Raw genomic sequence first — 20,096 nt, forward strand, 5'->3', positions numbered from 1 at the left:
AGACTTAGCGGGTTTGCAGGTGTCCGGTGCTGCCCTCTGGCGGTGTGCGAGGGACGTGCAGCTGCCGTGCACCACTTCTCGTCAGCTACGGGATCCATATGCTTGTCAAGGCAAGGCTTAACAAAGCAATGGGAACTTCACCGAGCGTGCTGCTAAGAGTCTAAAACACACCAGCAACTAAACCCGTATAAACGGAACCACAAAAATCATTCGCCTTGCCCGGTGGTGGGAAGCCTGTCAACTCTGGAAAAAGCAGCGATGGACACGAGAGACACAGCCCCGGATTCGTGGGAGCTGGAAGAGGATGCCGAGGCCCCTGCTGCCGCGGCGGGACTCCCAACCGCCTTCGCCGCCCTTAACGTCAACGCCAAGCCGTTTGTCCCCAACGTTAACGCCCCGGTGTTTGTACCAAGCTTCCTTCAAGCCAGCGCTGTGGAAATGCCGGCTTCAGATGGTAGGTTAAATTCCAGACAGCTGGCTGGAAGTTAGCTTAACTTGCTAGCTTGCTTGCTAGTCCAGCTAAGTTAGCCTTCCTGTGTGTAACTCGCTGTGCTGAACAGCACAGCATACCCTCTAACTCATCAACAAGTCGGCACAAGTGCGGCTGTGGTGCAATAGCTGATTCATGACGTAGTAGTAACGAATATGTGAGCCGCGGGCAATCTTTTCTAATGAGTAGTTACGAAAGTATTTTTTGTTTTCTTATCTTTAAGGTACCCCTGATCCAGCTGCCAGTATGGAGGTGTCAGAAACAGTCGGTACGCATCCACAGTGTACTCCAGTGCACTGCATGTTCACTTGGTTAAGTTACAGCTCTAGCTCAGGCTTCAGGGGGTAGATACAGGCTCAGGTGTGCAAGATTTAACATCCACGTTATAAGTATCACACCAGACCTCATGCAGTTTTTAAAGCTTGGATGCTCACTACTTGTAAGTAGTTACTGAGCCATATTTGGTTTTCTGTCATTGGTAGAAACCCACGTGCATGGGCCTAGGTAGAATGTGGTGCAACCTCACTCGCTCCTGCCCAAAATAGATCTCCTACTGGCACATGCCGTGATTCGTATGTGTCAAGAGCTGCCCGTCCAAGGCCCCGGCCTGCTCTGTGTCAGTGCACTGTGTTTGGTTACACCAGGAACATATTAACTTTGTTCTGGTGAGGCTTTATTTCCCTCATATTTGGCCTTTTGCCCGGATGTCATACACCTCTGCTTGAGTTATGGGGAACTCATTTTTGCTTTTCAAAGAGTGGCTGAGGCAGGGACACAAAACCAGATGACCGTGTAGTGTACATAAGGACAGATAAGTGAGCGAGCTCTGCAGTCACCTCCCTTAGTCCCATTGCCTGCAGACACATTCATGGAGATGGTTGCTGCAACATTTGTTCCTTCAGATGTCCCCGAACATGTCTCAAAATATAAGTACAGCTTGACGAGACAGCCTACAAAGTCAGCTGATTATAAATGAAGGGCGTGGAGAAGAAAATAGACATTGTACTCAACTGCTGGGCCGCATAATTTCATAGTGATGGAAACTGGAGGCTTATTTGTGTGTTGCCAAGGGAAGATGCTTCTTCTTCTGCAAGGCACAGCACATTTTCAGCGTCCTCTTGCTCCTGATTTATTTATTTTTGACGCGCTTGCATTGCAGAACATTGCATTGATTTTGTCTTTATAAAGTGGGCAGACCACGGATATGTAGCAATAGGGTGCTTTTTAGGTTATTTAGAAAGTCCTGCAGCACATATTACAAAGCATGCTGAATTAAAGCAATAGACTATGCAGGAGATGTAGATAAATGGAGGTGAGGCCTGTCTTTGAAGTTGTTTGATTGAAATCTTTGTGCAAATGTGCTTGAAAAGATTTAAGTTTGCTAAAAGATCTGGCAAGATGTACATCAGCTTGACTGAAGGCCAGGATCTGCAATAAGTCAGTTGTCACTTTTGATTTTATTCCTATCATACAGCGTCTTTAAAGTTCCTCCCAGCAAATGAAAAGCAGCCCCCAAGTTGTCGGTGCGATGCCGGTTATTACAGCGGAGTTAGATAACTAGAAATGTGCAAAATGTGTGCTTCCAGCTCCAGTGGAGAATGGAAGCACAGAGGCAGACATGCCCACAGAGGAAGAGACGTGGGAGCAGAAGGAGGAGCCCGGGGGAGACGAAGGAGGTGGCGGACAGGAGGATCTGGGGTCTGGGGAGACCTGCGCGGAGGAGGGAGGCGCAGCAGGGAAAGAGGACGAGGAGATGATGGAGGAGGAAGAGGAGGAGATGCCCCTGCCCAAAGTGGCTCCGGCGCCACCAGACGCTCCTAAGAAAGAACACGTTAACGTGGTCTTCATTGGTCATGTTGGTGCGTTGCATTCGGTTGTGTTTCATCTAAGGCTGTTTATGCAAAGTTATGTTCACTAAAAAATTGGTTGTACTTGCCAGATGCCGGGAAATCGACGATCGGAGGACAGATCATGTGAGTGATCCATTTATTTTTAAATGTTTTGTGTTGTTTTTGATTCGTTTCTTTATGGAGTTGTTTTTAGCTCAACTAGCGATACAGGAGAATAAAAACACAGAGTTGAATCATCTGTTACAACAGCCGAAACCTGTGGCCGTCTCGGACGTGCGCTGGGCTGCACGTTTTGTTAACGTTTCCTCCCTTTGTGCCCTCATTGAAAGGTACTTAACTGGAATGGTGGACAAACGAACCCTGGAGAAATATGAAAGAGAAGCGAAAGAAAAAAACAGGGAGACATGGTGAGGGGCGTCGTGTTTTGACGGCATTTACCTTCTTTGTGCCGTACGCACCTTTTTGTAAAACATAAATGAATGCACGAGCGCGGTTGTTGCAGGTACCTGTCGTGGGCTCTGGATACAAATCAGGAGGAGAGAGACAAAGGGAAGACGGTCGAGGTTGGAAGAGCTTACTTCGAGACGGAGAAAAAACACTTCACCATCCTCGATGCCCCCGGACACAAGAGCTTTGTCCCCAACATGATCGGTGGGGCGTCACAAGCTGACCTAGCAGTCCTGGTGAGACAGATCTTTATCCCTGAACCTCAGAAACATATCACCCGGTTCTTTCACGGGTTGATTTAATATAAAAGGCGCTCTCTAAATATTTCTCTCTTGCCTTATTGGTTTTTGCCAGGTGATTTCGGCAAGAAAGGGCGAGTTTGAGACGGGATTCGAAAAGGGTGGGCAGACGCGGGAGCATGCCATGCTGGCTAAAACGGCAGGAGTTAAACATCTCATTGTCCTCATCAACAAGATGGATGACCCCACTGTCAACTGGAGCCTAGAAAGGTGATTTAAAATGGATAATTTGGGAATTTAATGTTTATTTCGGACTTTATTTAAAAAAGAAAAACATGCAGTATCTCCAGGAAAGTGTTAGTATTAATTTTGGCATTTAAAGCATCACCAGTTGTGGTTAAGTGACTGATTTTATTTGTTTTATTTGTTCATTAATGATTCCAGTGTGATATTTATGTCAAACACAATGTTAAGAAATATTTTAATAATTTTTTTGTTTTCTTCTCGCAGGTATGAGGAGTGTAAGGAGAAGCTGGTGCCATTTCTAAAGAAGGTGGGCTTCAACCCTAAGAAGGACATCCACTTTATGCCTTGCTCTGGACTCACAGGTGCCAACCTCAAGGACCCTGTATCCGAATGCCCCTGGTACACGTAAGTCAGCTCTCTGAACGGCCCCTGAAGTCATCAGGCGTTGAACGCGTGAGCTCTTTCTGAGTATGTCACGCTTATTTATATTTCAGCGAATTCAAATATAGTTCTTGCAGTCTGTATTTCCTGCTCTATGACGAGTACAAAATGATGAGTGCCCGGCTCGGCCTATTATTTGCGTGCGAGAGTTTATTTAAAATGTACGCTAAGTGCTTTGCAGGAAGACAAATCAAAGAGAAAGACAACAAAGGGATAGATTACACAGATATGCAGATTAGTAGCTGACACAAAGCCTGTGAATAAATGTTATGTTTGGAGTGATAAAAGGGGAAGAAAGAAAGAATGAATATTTAAACACGTGGCTTTTTAAGAAAAAATAAAGTTAAGGGTACTACCGTAATTGTCGGGCTATAAGCCGCTACTTTTTGCACAAGCTTTGAACCCTGCGGCTTTTAGTCAGGTGCGGCTTTTCTATGGATTGTCCCTGATTTTTGTCATATCGTAAGACGATTTGTTTTGTTTGTTCCGCTGTTGTACGGCACTACGTTGCCTGGCGGAAGGGCATGTGATCAGACACACAGTATCGGGGTTCAAGAGTGGTGTGTTGGTCACGTGTCCATCCGCCAGGCAACATAGTGCCGTACAAGTAGCTCGAAAAACAAACTTCAAAGTAGCGCTACACGTTCAGCGGGAGTCGTGGATGGTGTGCGGCAAGCAAGTTATGCTCAACTCCACCGGTGGAATCTGACAGCGTGGAAAAGTGTGAAAACATCCATCCATCCACCTGAGCCTAAAAGGTAGTCTGAATCTATTTTTCTGGTGTGTAGGTTATTGTTATGTACTACATTTGTTACTCGTTTTTGAAGCACAGCACATGTTTCGTACTTGTAATTACCGCTACTTGTACATATACCTAAAAAGTTGTGCAAATATGTACCCATAACTTGTTTTTCAAAATATTAATAAAAGGGGTGTGTCTCCAAACAGCCATCTCTTTCCTGACAATTCGCTTTGTGCATATTCTCTTACATATGATAAGTCAACATTGAAACACCTGCGGCTTTTAGTCAGGTGCGGCTAATGTATGTACAAAACAGGATTTTCCCCTGATTTTAGCTTGTGCGGCTAATATTCAGGTGCGCTTTGTAGTCCGGGAAATACGGTAATTTAAATATGTGAGTGAATTAAAAAAATGAATAAATGAGCTGTCGAGTGAGGAGGATTCTTTGATTCTTTGTAATTATGGTGCTGACCATATGAATGATTATGATGAGCAACAACTAGAGGGGCACTAGGTGTTCTGTCAACACTTCAGGTTATATTATTATATTACTGTGTAGAGTAGAGAGTTTTCATTATACCCCTCTGGATGTAAAGACACATGGTGACGTCCTGCACTGTCAACAAGCAGACAGGCTGCCCTTGAAAGCCTTCACAGCGCGAGAACACAAGACAAACAGAACACAGTTAGGTCATTGTGCTCTGAACGGCATCACCAGGCTTGAACCTTTATAAGATAAAGTGAGACCTCACCAGAGAGAAGGGTCAGTACCAAAAAAACCACAACACTGTGTCAACCTTACTGACTTTAAGCACATAAATATACTAATTAGTCCCCGTCATCCAACTGGTCACTGCCTTAATCATCTCTTACAGTATAATAATCTATAAATAACAATAATAACAGTGATTCTGAAGTACACAGTGATCATAATGGCCATGTTAAAGCTTAGCTGGGGTGATAGGATAGTTGCTTTGCTGCATAAGTTGATAATTATGTGTGAAGAAAGAATCAATATGTAGTGTTCAGCTCACACTCCTTCAGCCTCTGGTGACTTTGGGAGAATCAGAGGATCAAAATTCTGAGGCCAAAAAGACAATTTGTTTGAATTAAAGGAGGTGATCTATTATGCTGAGTTCAAACTCCACAGTTCTCTGTTGTAATCTGTCAAAGTAGTTTAAAATCAGACTTATGTATTTTACCCTAGGCCTTGAGGCAGCCACTTAGTTAATGAACTCTTTGAAGCACGCTGCGTTAGCGCTTCATAACCTCTCCATTTAAATTTCTTCTCCATTTGGCCCTCTACAGAGGTTGGGCACTGCAGCATAAACAACATTATTACAAAAGTGTGCAGTGAATCTGGGATGTTGTTGCCTTTGAAATGGTTGCTTCAAAGACAGGGACCAGGTTTGCAACCACCTGTGTTCAGCTGCCATCTTTAAAGAGACTGGCGCTTCAAGACGGCGATAAAACGTCTGCTATCAGTTTGCCATTGAATGGGCGGTCAAGTTGGCAGTTGGATGCAATGTGTTTTTGATAACGTGGCAGTTAACTGCGATAAATTGGGGAACATTTCAAATGTGTTGCTTTCTACATGCACACTTCATAATATGCAAATCGGAAAAAAGTGGAAAAAAAGGTCTGAAGCCGGAGCATTAAAGTCACATTTATATGCTAGCTTTGGCTGTGTTTGACTATCTGTAATTGTAACAGTATGCATAAATGATGGGTAATAATGAAAAGATGGAGGTAAGGCTTGTTTACACATGCTGATTGAAATATTTCCAGCATTTATAATGAAGGAAGCCGGTGTGTGCGGTGTTTCTTTGACTTTTTGCTTTACAGAACTCATAAGTCATAGAGAAATAAGACTGCACAGATTTGTTCTGTTTTCTGTAGTGTTGTTTGTTTTTTTTGTGCATTGATTTGTGTGAAGCAAATGCTGACTACAATAAAAACCTTTACTGTTTACTTTTGTTTTGCTTATTTCTTTTTCTAACAGGGGTTTGCCATTTATTGCCCACCTGGACAGTTTGCCAAACTTCACCAGATCAAGCGACGGGCCTGTCAGACTACCTATCGTAGACAAATACAAGGTGAGCAACTGGAAGCTTTTGATCCTCATTTCCTGTAAGAAGAAAACCAAAACCATTGGCAGCTTGTGTTCTGCACAGCTCCGCTCTCAGAGGATGAGTGGGTGTAAAATTTCTTTTGGTTCGTGCTCACTTTGCCAAAATCCTTTTTCGCTCTCTTGTCAGTTTGTCATTTTGCTTCCTCTTGAGTTTTTTTCCCAGAACACACAGACAGTCACACAATGAGCCACACACACACACACTGTGGCCTCCGCACAGCCATTCCTCTTTGAGATAATTGAGCTCCTTGGCGCTCAGCTTGGTTTAGATGTTGGAAGCAGTTCATCACACACTGTAAGCGTTGTTGGAATTGAATTATTTTGAAACAAAAATTGACCATCGGCTCTTCTTCCTTTCTTCATATGTCATCATCTGTCTTTATCCTGTTGTCTTTCTCTCCCAGCGATTGCATAAGAGCCTTATGTAGCAGTTATATGACTAAGTAGCCTCAATTGATGTTCTCCTGAAGTAATGGGATTATGGTTCAGTCAACTGGATGCTGCATACTAATGGTCACCGAGACTGCCAGGACTTTGATACAGCAACCTTTCAGCTGTGGAGAAAACACTGTGCATTATTTTGGTGGTGTCTGAAAGCTCACAGTCATGATCATTATTTCATTTTTTTACTGCCAAAAGAAAAGTATCATATCTTATACAGCAAGCTGCTTCTTCCAAGAGTCCATGTTTTTCTAAGGCTTGCATTAGAACTATGTGCTTATTGAAAGTATGAGGAAATGCAGTATTTAAGACTAAAGTAAATGGGATATGGACTGGCACTTACACATTTATATAGCACTTTTGTTTGTACCTAAGGGTTTGTTTAACATTCCTGCACTCACACATGTGTCGGGGGTAACTCTGGCCCAGTATCTTTCCCCAACCATAGTCTGACATGCAGACTTGAGTCGCTGGAGAAACAGTCCTCTGACCTTCCACTCTACCTCCTGAGCCACACCCACCACAGTCAGAATGGATTTACTGACTGTTTAAAGTGAACTTATATATTTGAACTGTATATTTTTATTTTTGGACTCTACTAGAGTAGCTTTGCATGATTCAAAGTTCAAGATAATCCTTATTATAATCTTGTTCTGAGCTATGGTGCATTCCTTCAGTTCACCCACCTTCCCTTTAAGCCAACTTTCCTGTGATTGGCTGCTCCTCGTAAACAGGAGATTTGGACAGAAGGGGGGCGGAGCTTCTGTGCTCACAGGGATTATTTGCAAACAGCAAAGAAACTTTGACCATATTTGATATGACATTCCACCAGTGTAAAATTATCTATATGGCAGATGTTATTTGGACACATGGGTGTATTAGCGGTTAGCAAAGTATAGTGCATTTACTTGAATATTGCCTCTAACTGTGGGTTTCCTTGTTTGTAGGATATGGGTACTGTTATCCTTGGAAAGCTGGAATCTGGATCCATTAGTAAAGCCCAGCAGCTGGTCATGATGCCAAACAGGGTGAGTCCTCTTCTTGATTGAAAGAGGATCCTGTAACCACAAATACTCAGTTTCATTTTCATTGCCAGTCATATATATTTCTGCATCAATGCACTTCACGTGTAGCTGTATGCATGTGTGTGTTGCAGCACACGGTGGAGGTTTTGAGCCTGCTGAGTGACGATGTGGAGACGGACGACGCAAGTCCTGGGGAGAACCTGAAGTTGCGGCTGAAGGGCATAGAGGAGGAAGAGATCCTTCCTGGTTTTATCCTCTGCAGCCCCGACAACCTCTGCCACTCTGGGCGCACCTTTGATGCGCAGGTAAAGACTGGATAATTACTGCATGCTGGCTTCTAACTCCTGACTTTGACAGTCGTTAACTGTGGGGAGAAGTTGGGGGGATGAAAGGGGGTGAGGTAACCACAGGTGATGCCATTTATTTAATTTAATGCCAGCAAATAAACTCCTCACCACAGGCTCCTGTAATGAATCCGCTCCCGTGTCTCTGCTGTGTCTCATATTAAAAACAAAACTAAATGCATCCTTTTGCAGGTTGGCTATGTTAGAAAGCAGTCGCCACTCTGGTTGATGATCATGTGTTCACAGCAGGTCTACACAGACCAGCAGAAGTAATTATCAAAGATGAGGCATTTCTCCATAAGAGCTTTGGAGACACATTTTTCAAGCCTGTGTTAATTGCAGAGTTGTCTGATGGAGCTTGCTTTGGACAAGTTGAGCAGACACAGGCTTATAAAGTAAGACTTTTGCCAGACAAATAGTTACTTATGTGTTGATAATCTGTACTTTTCTTTGTGAAATGCTTACCTTCAGGTCTGAAAATAAGCTTAGGCAAGACATCCATTTAAACATCGTAGTATACACACCGCTTTATATTAAGGGGTCACAAGGTTCAAAGGATCTTTTCTGGTATTATAAGAGAATATGTGACGCAGCATGCAAAAACCCACCTGTAGTCCAAAACGTTCATTTTTTTACCAAATGTTTCCTAAAATTTCAAAGCTTCAAGAGATTGTTAACATGCAAAAAATGATTTTCCCATTTAGTAGTCTCTAGTGAGACTCGGGTCTCACTTTTAGTTGTTGATTATCTGCATTTTTGATCTGGAAAAGATCAAAGATGCATTTCATCCGGGCTTGGGACCCCCCCGTGGCTCGGTTGAAGTTAAGATAACAAACACTGGGAATACTGCGAAGCCTGCTTGTTGTTGATTGTGTCATTCCTTGGCTGTTTTCATGCACAGCTGGGATTCTCGGGCAGAATCTTTTGTCAGCTTTTCCTGTACTGTATGTATTGAAACATCTCCAAACACACATGGAAAATACAGCATATAAGGCAAAAAAAAAGAGTCAGAAGAAGGCAAATTTTCTTATAATTTCTTAAAGTAATCTTCAGGAATAGTTCTCTAGGCTTCTTGAAGGACATCAACGCTGCTCTTTGGATGTTGACTGCCTTTTTTTCAGTTTTTTACTCTTTATTTTTCTTATATTCAAGAAATTAAAACAAATGATGTGCTTTTGTAACAGGCTACTAACAGCAAAGTATCTAAAGACACAATCTGGTTTTCAAGTCCTCTGAAATGTTCTTTTGGGTTTTTTTTAGATCGTCATCATCGAGCACAAATCCATCATTTGTCCTGGTTACAATGCAGTCCTTCACATCCACACCTGCATCGAAGAAGTGCAAATTACAGTAAGTTACTGTTGGGCTTACATATTAGTTATTTGGTTATTTCATTCTTTAATTATTTGATTACTCGTGCTAAACTTGTGCAATTCTCACCACAGGCCTTAATCTGTCTGGTGGACAAGAAGACGGGAGAGAAAAGCAAAACACGACCACGCTTTGTGAAGCAGGACCAGGTTTGTATCGCCAGGCTCCGGGCAGCAGGAGTCATCTGCTTAGAGACCTTCAAAGACTTCCCTCAGATGGGGCGATTCACACTGAGAGACGAAGGTAAGGACACCGTGCAGGCTTGAAGTTAGCTGGATTTGTTTTCAGGCATCTTTGAATCGCCCTTTTGTCCCTCAATTCTCTTGATACTATTAGGCAAAACAATCGCCATTGGCAAAGTGCTGAAGCTGGTGCCAGAAAAGGACTAAATGCAACAATGGCAGCATGCATGGAGTTCTTCCACTCGTTCCCAGAGGAGAAATGCTGCTAGAGCCGACCCAAACAGCTACTCTCTCTTTACACACAACTATGCTGAAGAGACGAACAACGACAAAAAAGGAGGGAAGAATAAAATCATGTCAAATGAAGAAAACATGACTGAATCAGTTTTTATGATGAACCATATGAAATGAGAGACCAAGTCCAGTGTGTCAGCTTTCTCATATTGAGAGCTCAGCTATGCCACTAATGTAGCTACATGCCCCGCCCCTTTCTGTACTCCCAGGCCTGACCGTACGGTCTGCTGGCCGCGCCATTTGTTTTTTGAATGGAGATGGATGCAGTGTTGTTGAGTTTGGGGAAGGAAAAAAAACAACAAAAACAAATAAAGTCCAGAATGATTTCATATCCTGCAAAAAGAGCAGAGTTAGTCTATAATTATCATTTGCTAAGTGCTTCTCCCATCTCAAGAGCAGGATTTAGAGTCCAGAGAGGACATTTTTATTTGATTTTAAGGATTGCTGTGCCAGAGTCTTTAGTTTGGTCTCTCTCCACATGAGATGGTTTAATTGGACTGAGCTCACATACTACTCTGATGAACCAAGGATAAACACACTCACACGGACAGACCCACACAGCTGTTACATAATCGAAATGGAAAATAAAAGATCAAGCTGTAACTGAAAGGTGTATTTGTCTGATTTGTACCACAGGTTTACAGCAGGGATGTATTGTCAGGTTAAACGACTGCACTCATACACCACATTTCTTTTAGATTTGTTCCTTATTTAACCAAATAACAAATGTCTAACAGTAAAAGACCCATGACCTTACAAATCTGTTTGATGCACTTTTAATTTAGGTTTTTAATATGTAAATGTTCTATGCAGAGTGTTTGAGGGTAGATTAAGGAAGTCTGAAGTGGCAGAGATGCAGGACAGGTGTGAGGGCAGGGAGGTGGACGGGTTCAAGGTGAGAAAAAGATATCAGGGTGGAGAAGAGTGAAGTAATGGTAGCAGCAACAGAAAGGGAAAGTTTATCAGGTGGTAGTGAGATCTGAGGTATATTACGAAGCCAGATTAATGTCTTAACGAGCTATGTTGAGCTTAACGTCAGAGTTTTGCAAGTGAGGAAAGTGACTTTTTAAAAAAAACCTGGCTAAATCACGTGATTAACGATTTGCTCTGCACTAATCTCTTATTTGCCACAGTGCTGCATTTTACTGTTATATTTTATGCTTTTATTTATATTATAATTTTCCTTACAGTTTTTGAATCACCATTTTATCGTTAGCGTCATCATCTGTTATGTCTCTGATTGGAGTTGGTGGCACTTCGTTTCAGCCGGAAGAAGAGTCATGTGACGAGTCACAGATCCGGAAGCAGAAAGACCGATGTGCAAAAAAGGGATTTCCGGTATTTGCTGGCCTGAGCTGTGAAATACTTGTTGAACATATTTCCCGTGAATGATATCAGTTCCATTTTAAGCCAGAGAGAAAAAATTTTTTTGGCAAAGCTACTTTTATATATCCTTTATTTTTGGATGTAAAATTCACACTGACATTAAAACTTTATTTTTCAAGATAGATAAGGCCAATAGGGCAGCAGATATTTTAGAAGCATTTCACAGACTAGGATTTTCATTAGGATAGACAGGATTAGTCCATCCTGAGCTGTCTCCATAGGTGAGATGTTTGTTTTTTGTTTTGTTTTTTACAGGAACTTTATTGAACAAACAATGAGTATAAAACATATAAACAGATGAAATATACAAAAGAATAGAACATGAATACAAATAACCAGGGGTAAAAATAATAATGATTATATAAATACACCCCAAAATCCACATATATGTATTGTTTTGAGAGCCTTTTTGTTGGTGGAATCCGATATTGATTTTATGTACACATATATTTTACGTCATAGCATGACGCTCAACGCATGCGCCCTGGTGTTTTTTGGGGTCCACGTGTGAAGAATGGCAGAGAAAGCTTTACTGGACCGATCGCAGGTAAAAGTTTGATTGATTTGTGATTTCAGATTTGTTTGAATTAGTCGTTTTTAGAATGTTTGGGTTACGCTGCTTGTTAATAAAGTTTGTTACCACGTATCTAATGAGCCAGCTGGTTCCAACTAGCTTCTTCAACATGCTAACACGTTTGGCGTTAGCAAATGCTAACTTTTAGCTCAGGTATTAAGCTGCCTCATTTGTATTGTGGTGTCTTAACTTAATGTGTCTGACAGGTAAAGAAGGCCGTCCAGGCCCTGCAGGCCTTCCTAAAAAACAAAGCTAGTGGTGAAGCCCCGTTTCTGGATGAGACTCAGCATATCAGCCTGCTCTTCACCCTGTGGAAGATACCCAAAGAAGCGCAGACCATACGCATGTGAGCAGCCCAGGCGACTGAATTTTAGTTCCTCCGTCGCAGCAAATGTTTTCCAAATTTAAAGTAATTCGTTGATAATGGCATTCCCCCAGAGTCATTGTGTTTCTTTTGTTTTCTTTTTGTTATCCGCAGTCCCTTGCCCCATGGCCAGCGGTCAGACACAGAAGAGATTTGCCTCTTCACCAGAGATGAGCCCAACATGACCTCAGAGCAGACCCAGAGGTTTTATAAGAAGCTTCTGCAGGAGAGAGGTGTCAAAGGCATATCAGAGGTACGCTGTTCTAAACTGATGTTGGTCCAGGTTCAGCATTGCAAGCAACCAATCATATTGGTGTGAGGTCATAGTAGCATATGGAAAAGCCATCACATCACACCACTCACCTAACACAATAACCATAACTATAGTCCCACAACCCTAATCCTAACCATGATCATGTTCCCACCCTCATTGAAATCTGGCAAAGAGGAGTCAAGTCCACTTAAGCTGCTCAGAGTAGGTATAAAGGAAGAAGGGCTTAACTGCCACCTTTTTGGGAATTTTTCCTAAGTAGACATGGGCAAGGTTTTTTGTTTTTTTTGCTATCCTGAGTGTACATTTTTCTGCTTTAAACCGTCTTGTCAGTGGTAAGAAACATTCAGGGATGTGTTTGCCTGTGGCAGATCATACCGTATAAGGTCCTGAAGACGGAGTACAAACCATACGAAGCCAAGCGCCGCCTGCTGGGAAACTTTGACCTGTTCATTTCTGATGACCGCATCCGCCGACTGCTGCCATCGCACCTCGGGAAACATTTCTACAAAAGTAAAAAGTGAGAGCGCTTTTCAGTTTGTCCTGTTTAGTGTGTGTGTTAGAAAAATAAGAACTACGGTTTGACTGTAAACTATACTATATATACAAGGTTTTTTACTTCATGGGTTTATGCCAGGTCATGACATCACCCCCAAACGCAGCAGCAGACTGGCAAACCGCGGCCTCACCCCCAAACACTGTGGCAGATTGCAGTATAACCCCCAAACGCCACGGCAGACCTTGGCAATTTGCGGCATCACTGTCAAACGCAGTGGCAGGTCGTGGCAAGTTACGGCATCACTCCCAAACACTGTGGCAGATTGCAGCATCCCTCTCAAATGCAGTGGCAAGTCCCAGTCTCACCCCTGAACGCGACATCACTCCCAAACGCCGCGGCAGGTCGTAGCAAGTCGCGGCATCGCACCCAAACATTCTGGCAGACTGGCCAGTCGTGGCATCGTACCCAAACGCCACGGCCGGCCGTGGCAAGTCGTGGGCTCACCTCCACTCTTTGCTGTGCCATCCTGGCATGCAGTCGAGTCTTGGAGCAACAAACGCCTATTGGGGAGGAAAAAGACAGTGGAAGATGGGAGATAAACTTGCGTCTGTGCGAACACTGTAACATTAAACTCTAATTCCAAATCAGCCAACAGACAGAAACGCCCTCCATATGTCTTTTCTCATTTCGAGATGATAGACCAGTGTAAAAGTGCCCCAATACAAACAGATTGACCAATCATGTTACTTGCCTCTCTTTTCGCGTCGGCTTCCTCAGAAACTCACTGCAGGTGATTCTCCGAGCCCTTGGCAATGCAGCTGCTCGTGCTTCTGTATGAGGATGAATGCAAGAAATTGGATTTGAAAATATAGCATTGAGCCTAAGAAGCGTGGAGGGAGAACATGCCAAAGCAATACAAACTATCACATTAAAAAAAATTCAGCAGCAGAGGAGAAAAGAGCAAACCCAGGTATCCAAAGAAGATAAGAGCTTAATGTCATTTGAAACATTATTGAAAGCAAAGCCCCTTATTCCCACAATTTTTCACCCCCACTTGTGTTCTCTGAACGTTTCTCTGTTTTGGATACTTTGCTGCAAATGACTTTAAGGTGTCGTGTAGCTGCGACGGTTCTATTCTTACCCTTTTGCTTTCTTTTCCAGAGAGCCGCTGTGCGTGAACCTGCAGAGCAAGCATCTGGCCAGAGACATCGAGAGAGTCATCCAGGGGACCAGCCTGAAGGTTACCAACAAGGGCTGCTGCTGGTGAGATTTATTCACGTGTCCCTGGTTTCAGCTTTTTGTGCAGAAATTCCCCTTTATTAAAAACTCTTCGGTAGCAGATGATCTTAACTGCACCTCAGTACAACCTTGTCGATTCTCTGTAATCGATACGGGTCAGACTGGTGCTATAGAAACTCAAAGTAAATCCAGATGGACCTCCTCTTTCTGTGGAGCCTGTCTCTACAACTTTGATACACAATGTTTAGCATCTTACTCGGTTAAAAAATAAGAAACAGTCACATTGGTGCTTCATATACTGCTGCTGTGATCTGTGTGTTTGGTAACACTGTGTTTTCGTGCACTCTGCCTGTGTTGCAGTATGGCACGTGTTGCCCACTCGGGCATGACTGCAGACGAGGTGACGGAAAACATCGAGGCTGCCGTGCAAACAGTGGTCACCAAACTGCGCATGGTGAGAACTTTTTGTTTTACATTTGGTTGTTAGATTTTAGACTTATCACACCCCGACTGAGCTGATCTATGCCAGCTCTCAATAATATTCCTGATATTGAGATGGTAATTGTTATTCTCTCACTGATAGGAAAAGTAGCTGTGTAGAAATGTGCAAATCACAGTAGTTTGAAGCCGCAGTAGTTTTAGAAGGCTTTGTAGTTGCATCAAAGTGATGGCAACATAAATCCCCAGTTAGGCTCTGCCTCTTTAGCGTGGGAGGGAAGTCCCCACAACTGGTTCCAGCACCAGTCTACTGGTGAGAAAAACAAAAATCCAGCGTCTCGGTGCAGAAATGAAGAGTTTTGAGTCGTACGTGTCATAATAGCATGTAGATAACAGCTGATTTGTTTCATTGGCTTCAGCAGTTTTTATTTTGCCTGTGATTAAACGTGATGGATGATGCGTTCAGTGGGATCGGGTCTTTCGTGCAGTCAGTTGTTAATTGATTGTTTCGTGTATGGAAGAAAACGCACCTCTCGGTATCAAACGGCACAATTTTTGTGCAGCAAAATGGGCACTGATCAGCGTTAGGGTTGGGCAATGTGAGGAAAATCTAATATTCCGATTATTTTGTGGCTATGTTGCAATACGCGATAAAATATCACAATATGTCCTGAGCCTCAGTGTCCCCAGCACCGGGGACAAAGGGAGTGAGCTGCAGTTTAAGCCTAAGTGAAGTCAGCGTGTGTGGATCCACAGAAACATCCGAATCTCAGCTAAAAGCTCAAATAAACCATTTCAACAACCATCGAACAGCGAAAACGGCAAACTATTAAAAACGCAGTTACGCAATGTCGTGAAATGTGCCTAAACACAAACAAGGAAGCTACAAACTCACTTGACTTTACGTAACCAAGCAAACGGCACGTGTAGAGATCTCACAGATTCAGACCAAAATAACTTTATGTTTGATAAAAAATAACATGGAATTAAACTTACCGTGCTGTTTTTCTCTCGCCGATCGCAGTCGTAGGTCGGGTCACAGCTGGTTTATTTAAAGTTTTCTTTGGTGTGCGGGGAGACGTTCACACGTGGAGTTTAAAACATTTTTCATTTTGCAGTGGATCACTTTTCAGCTGGTGGAATAACTTTGTGGTTCTTCGACCTTTTCCGGCAATAGTTTAACGGCATGATTTGCAAATTACCGCATTTTGTTTAACGTCCTCCTCGTGAAATCCAAGTCTGAATCGCCTGCCGTCGCCATATTTCTCCTTTCTGATGGTGTATAAACGCGCATGCTCAGTGCAGTGTGCCGGGTAGAAAACTTTCCGGTTGGGAGGGGGGATTAATGATGCATTCGCAGCTTGTGGGAGAAAAAAAACTCAGTGAATTATGTGCAGACAGCTTAATATTTCCATGGCAACCTATACTCGATGGTTACGATAAAGCTATTTTAACCATGGTACGTGGACAAACTTACGATACATCGAGTATATCGTCCAACACTATTTAGAGTTTGCAATTTCAGTTTGGAATTCAAAAAGTTGCACAGCGTTCTTTTATGTATCGATGCAAGTTTTTCTTGCCGTGTCTGATTTGATCGCTGTTTTACAGAAAGGACCAGTGATTAAACTCATCCACATTAAGAGTCAAACGTCGGTGGCTCTGCCTGTCTACACCTCAGACTTGGGCCATCTCTCTGTCCTGGAGTCTAAACAAGCTCAGACGCCTAAAGACAAGGTGAGTACAAGTTAGCACTCAAAATGTATTTTTTTTTTTTTTGTATAAGCTGCATTTGTTGAAACATTCGGAAAAGTAACAAGTTTGTGTGCATTTCAGGAATCTGCATCCACAAAGAAAAATAAGACGGAGGACAAAGAGCAAGCAGATGCTACTGCAGAGGGCAAGAGGAAGGTGAAGAAAAATAAAGCAGCAGCTGAAGACGAGGAAGAAATCCCACAGCTGGTTCCCATAGAAACCCCTGTCAAAAAGCCTAAACTGGAGGTCAGTACTTTTCACAGCTGTTTGAGTTGAAGGGAACCTCAGCAGATGATTCAGGTTTTGTTTTTCTTTGGCATCGTTAACGTTTCCTCTGTTTTTTGTAGAAGGCGTCCAAAAAGAAGAAGCTGGAGAAAGCCCCCAAACCCGCAGCGCTGAAGAAAGGAACAAAAGCTCAGAGCAAACTGATCAAGAAGACCGACTCCAAAGTAAAAAGAAAAGTACCTAAAGTGAAATGATCGTTAACGTGGACATTGAATTATTATTTTTTTCTCTGTTCTTCTTTTTCCCTCTAGTTTTGTTGTATTCTGTGAATGTAATGTCACTGTTTGATGACAGAGACAAAACTACTCATGTGTTTGATTCAAGCCCATCTTGTGCTGAGTCATCATACAGTGTCAGTGCCTTGGACTCGACCTAATCAAGCAGCTAACGTGTGAAAGATTCTCTCCCAGTTTTCATATACAGTGTTGGGGTTACGTGCTGTTGTAATAAAACCTGAACGCTGAAATATTTTGTCATTAAATGTGTTTGAAACTGGAGGAGTTGCAGCGGAGGCTGGAGCCTATCCCAGCTACAATAGGGCGGAGGCGGGGTACGTCCTGGACCAGTCACCGCCTGATGCAGGGCTAAAGTGTGGTGCATTAGTTTTCATGTGTACTGTTGTCAATGCACCTAATGGTTTTTATGCAATTTATTGCAAAAAAAATGTGCAATTCTTTTACGTTTTGTGGGTGAAAACATTACACAAGCTCAAATACAATACACATGGTATTACAGGGTTAAGGGCTGTAGTTGGTTAATATGATTACTTGTTGCCACTGACAAATGGAAATGCATTCAAATTATATTTATATGATTAATATGGGATTATAAAATTCAGCTTCAATTGGAGATGTTAAAAGTTTGTTGTTGAAGGCTTACAGCCATTTTCTGCTAAGATTCAAGTGTTCAATTACAGACACTTCACTAGTAACAGTGTTTGAGTAGTTTGGCTGGTGGGAAATGTTGATGAGTGTATAATTTTGACAACGATCCAAAATGTGCTGAAAAAGGCACTCGGTGAGTTTTTGAAAATTGTGGGGGGAATATTGTGCAGCAGGTGAGTCAATCTATTGGTGCATTTTACTTGTTGAACGTGACGCTAATGGCAGTAACCTCACAAACGAGAAACCCCGCTGCTCCGTGATGTCAGCAGATTCAATGCCCTCAAAGGATTCATGACAAGTTAAAATGAAGATTTTATGTACAGTGATGCTAATTTGCCCAATTACAATGACTTCCTGAAAGTAGAGTGTGCACACAAAAATGGATTAATTCCTCCACTATAAAAAATCATTGTTGCTCAACCTATCAAACCCGAGTCTCCATTTAAAAGCTATAATAAGGCAGCAATGTGAATAAAACACTTGAATTTAACTGTTTGCCAACCTCATATTCAGAATGTTTTTGCTATCACGTGCAGGCACAGCCTTGCTTATTGTAAATGAATCACAGTTCTTTATTATGACATTCATTAGTTCTGAAAGGTGGATTTTTTTTCAATTTCTCTAATATTTGGAAACTTGCAAAGATGCATAAAGTAATCGAGCAGTGGATGAAGCCTGATGTGTAATCCTGTGAACAATTTAGAGAAGATAATGAGATGCTGCTTTTTTAGGCCTGGAAAGATGAGTATTTTCAGCTACTCCTGTTATTTACAGCTGCACTTGTTGGTCAAATGGCAGCAAAATAATTGTGAATAGGCAACTACACTGCTAAACTGCACTCTGTTTGGGAACCTCTGGGACATGATTTATCAGTGCATCTATGCCACAAATTACACAGACTGTCCAAGGAGCTCACTCAGGTCTCAGAGGAGACCGGAACACCATCCACCTTACATCAAGGAGGATTAGCTCGTACATCAGCAAGGAATAATCATGTGGCTTACATGGTTGAGGATTTATACAGACTATCTATCTATATGTATGAACAGTTGTTTGCTCTAACATGTATTAGCCTTGTTTGCTTGTGCTGGATATGGCTCTGTGCTTGCAAAGCCATCCAGCTGTATCAGATGACATCCCCATTGTTAATGGGAATAATACCTATAATACCTAGCCTGTGCAGCAGCTGTCAGCAAGTAATAGTGCGTTGTGTGTGTGTGAGAGAGAGAGAGAGGGTGGAGTATATCCAATATATGAAACTCTGCATTTCTTTGCAACATAATAATGTCAGAAACTGCAAGCATGCATAACATTCTACACACCATCTGATTCTTGTGACAATAAGCAGTTTTGGGTTGTTTTTTCCCTGCTTTCGAATAGACAGCCTTTGTTTTGGAAGTGTACTGTAACAAGATCGTCCTGACAGCAAGCTAATGAGAGGTGATGACATTGTTGTCATCAGGTGGGCTGCGACTGTCTGTCCTCACTCAGCTGTGTGGGTGTGGTGGCCCATCTGGAATTACAGCGTGTTCACGGGTTACTGAGCAGCAGATTAAGAGATGCATCAGGCACTTGGTCATCGTGCAGATGATACAACTCTTTCATGTGACTTTTGGGAGGTGCTGCATTCTTGACAGATGTCTGCATGGACTGAGAGAATGAACAGAACGGCTCGGGACTGATTTAAAGAAGACAATCGGTGTCCTGTTGAGGTCCACTTGCTATCATCTCCCTTCTCTGTACATCAAAGGTACAAGGCTTTGTTTCAACTATGGAAACTTCTTTTTCGGGTGACTTTGGGAGCCAGCGGTTGTACCCAGACACACAGCCAGCAGCTGCTGAAGGCCCGGGCCGTGCTTACCTCCACAAACCTATCATCGTGATTGTGATGGGATCTCTGATGTCTGTAGCAGGCGCAGTACTTTTACTGCTCCAGTACTCAGGGGTGACTGAAGCGTCCCGCTCTGTAGCCTCGGCCTGCCTGTCTTTAGGGCTGATGTTTGTGGCGATGGGGCTGGTGTGGGTCCCCATTCTGAAAGAGAAGGAAAGGCGGAAACGGATCAGCCAGGGGGCTTGAGCAGAAGATGGAAAAGACTTGATGATGTCAAAGATAAAATGCTATTAAATGCTCTTTATAGTGCTCTGACACATCCAGTAC

The 20,096-nt window shown here is 42.7% G+C and overlaps 3 protein-coding genes and 1 non-coding gene across 6 annotated transcripts; all 4 read left to right on the plus strand.

Moving 5' to 3' along the window:
- The first annotated feature begins 27 nt into the window (after positions 1–27).
- Positions 28–10,846, plus strand: gspt1 (G1 to S phase transition 1). Of its 2 annotated transcripts, XM_085465699.1 has the most exons (14): positions 28–454; positions 714–758; positions 2,077–2,349; positions 2,430–2,463; positions 2,670–2,747; positions 2,843–3,023; positions 3,142–3,296; positions 3,537–3,677; positions 6,458–6,551; positions 7,975–8,055; positions 8,184–8,357; positions 9,657–9,746; positions 9,842–10,010; positions 10,104–10,846. In XM_085465699.1, the coding sequence occupies exons 1-14, from the start codon at positions 259–261 to the stop codon at positions 10,154–10,156; spliced, it is 1,764 nt and encodes a 587-aa protein (XP_085321825.1). In that variant the 5' UTR covers positions 28–258; the 3' UTR covers positions 10,157–10,846. The 2 variants fall into 2 exon arrangements, with proteins under 2 accessions (XP_085321825.1, XP_085321826.1); XM_085465700.1 differs by lacking the exon at positions 714–758.
- A 332-nt stretch (positions 10,847–11,178) lies between these two features.
- Positions 11,179–17,520, plus strand: rsl1d1 (ribosomal L1 domain containing 1). Of its 2 annotated transcripts, none has more exons than XM_085465702.1 (10): positions 11,179–11,581; positions 12,092–12,176; positions 12,410–12,549; positions 12,682–12,820; positions 13,210–13,358; positions 14,499–14,600; positions 14,937–15,030; positions 16,626–16,751; positions 16,851–17,015; positions 17,120–17,520. In XM_085465702.1, the coding sequence occupies exons 2-10, from the start codon at positions 12,144–12,146 to the stop codon at positions 17,246–17,248; spliced, it is 1,077 nt and encodes a 358-aa protein (XP_085321828.1). In that variant the 5' UTR covers positions 11,179–11,581; positions 12,092–12,143; the 3' UTR covers positions 17,249–17,520. The 2 variants fall into 2 exon arrangements, with proteins under 2 accessions (XP_085321828.1, XP_085321827.1); XM_085465701.1 differs by having other exon boundaries at positions 11,413–11,581; positions 17,117–17,520.
- Positions 14,690–14,817, plus strand: LOC146702722 (small nucleolar RNA SNORA55). Its single transcript, XR_014922114.1, has one exon. It is a non-coding gene; the product is annotated as a small nucleolar RNA SNORA55 (small nucleolar RNA).
- Positions 17,521–19,695: 2,175 nt separating the features above from the next.
- On the plus strand, positions 19,696–20,015 carry LOC146702723 (phosphoinositide-interacting protein-like). The gene has a single exon (XM_085467301.1). It carries the CDS (start codon positions 19,710–19,712, stop codon positions 20,013–20,015), a length of 306 nt encoding a protein of 101 aa, XP_085323427.1. The 5' UTR covers positions 19,696–19,709.
- Positions 20,016–20,096: the final 81 nt, after the last annotated feature.

This window comes from Copadichromis virginalis, linkage group LG8, assembly GCF_057382275.1.
Source record: "Copadichromis virginalis isolate Kocher_CV1m ecotype Utaka linkage group LG8, C_Virginalis_male_GT1.1, whole genome shotgun sequence".
Lineage (NCBI taxonomy): Eukaryota > Metazoa > Chordata > Actinopteri > Cichliformes > Cichlidae > Copadichromis > Copadichromis virginalis.

What these genes read in the sequence shown, in the direction of transcription:
- gspt1 (XM_085465699.1), top strand. Translation starts at nt 259, where the DNA reads ATGGACACGAGAGACACAGCCCCGGATTCGTGGGAGCTGGAAGAGGAT. An exon ending in GGAGGTGTCAGAAACAGTCG is followed by an intron (nt 759 to 2,076) that starts GTACGCATCCAC and finishes GTGTGCTTCCAG; the next exon opens with CTCCAGTGGAGAATGGAAGC. An exon ending in ACGATCGGAGGACAGATCAT is followed by an intron (nt 2,464 to 2,669) that starts GTGAGTGATCCA and finishes CCTCATTGAAAG; the next exon opens with GTACTTAACTGGAATGGTGG.
- rsl1d1 (XM_085465701.1), top strand. Translation starts at nt 12,144, where the DNA reads ATGGCAGAGAAAGCTTTACTGGACCGATCGCAG. An exon ending in CATTTCTACAAAAGTAAAAA is followed by an intron (nt 13,359 to 14,498) that starts GTGAGAGCGCTT and finishes TTTCTTTTCCAG; the next exon opens with AGAGCCGCTGTGCGTGAACC. An exon ending in ACCAACAAGGGCTGCTGCTG is followed by an intron (nt 14,601 to 14,936) that starts GTGAGATTTATT and finishes CCTGTGTTGCAG; the next exon opens with TATGGCACGTGTTGCCCACT.
- LOC146702723 (XM_085467301.1), top strand. Translation starts at nt 19,710, where the DNA reads ATGGAAACTTCTTTTTCGGGTGACTTTGGGAGCCAGCGGTTGTACCCA.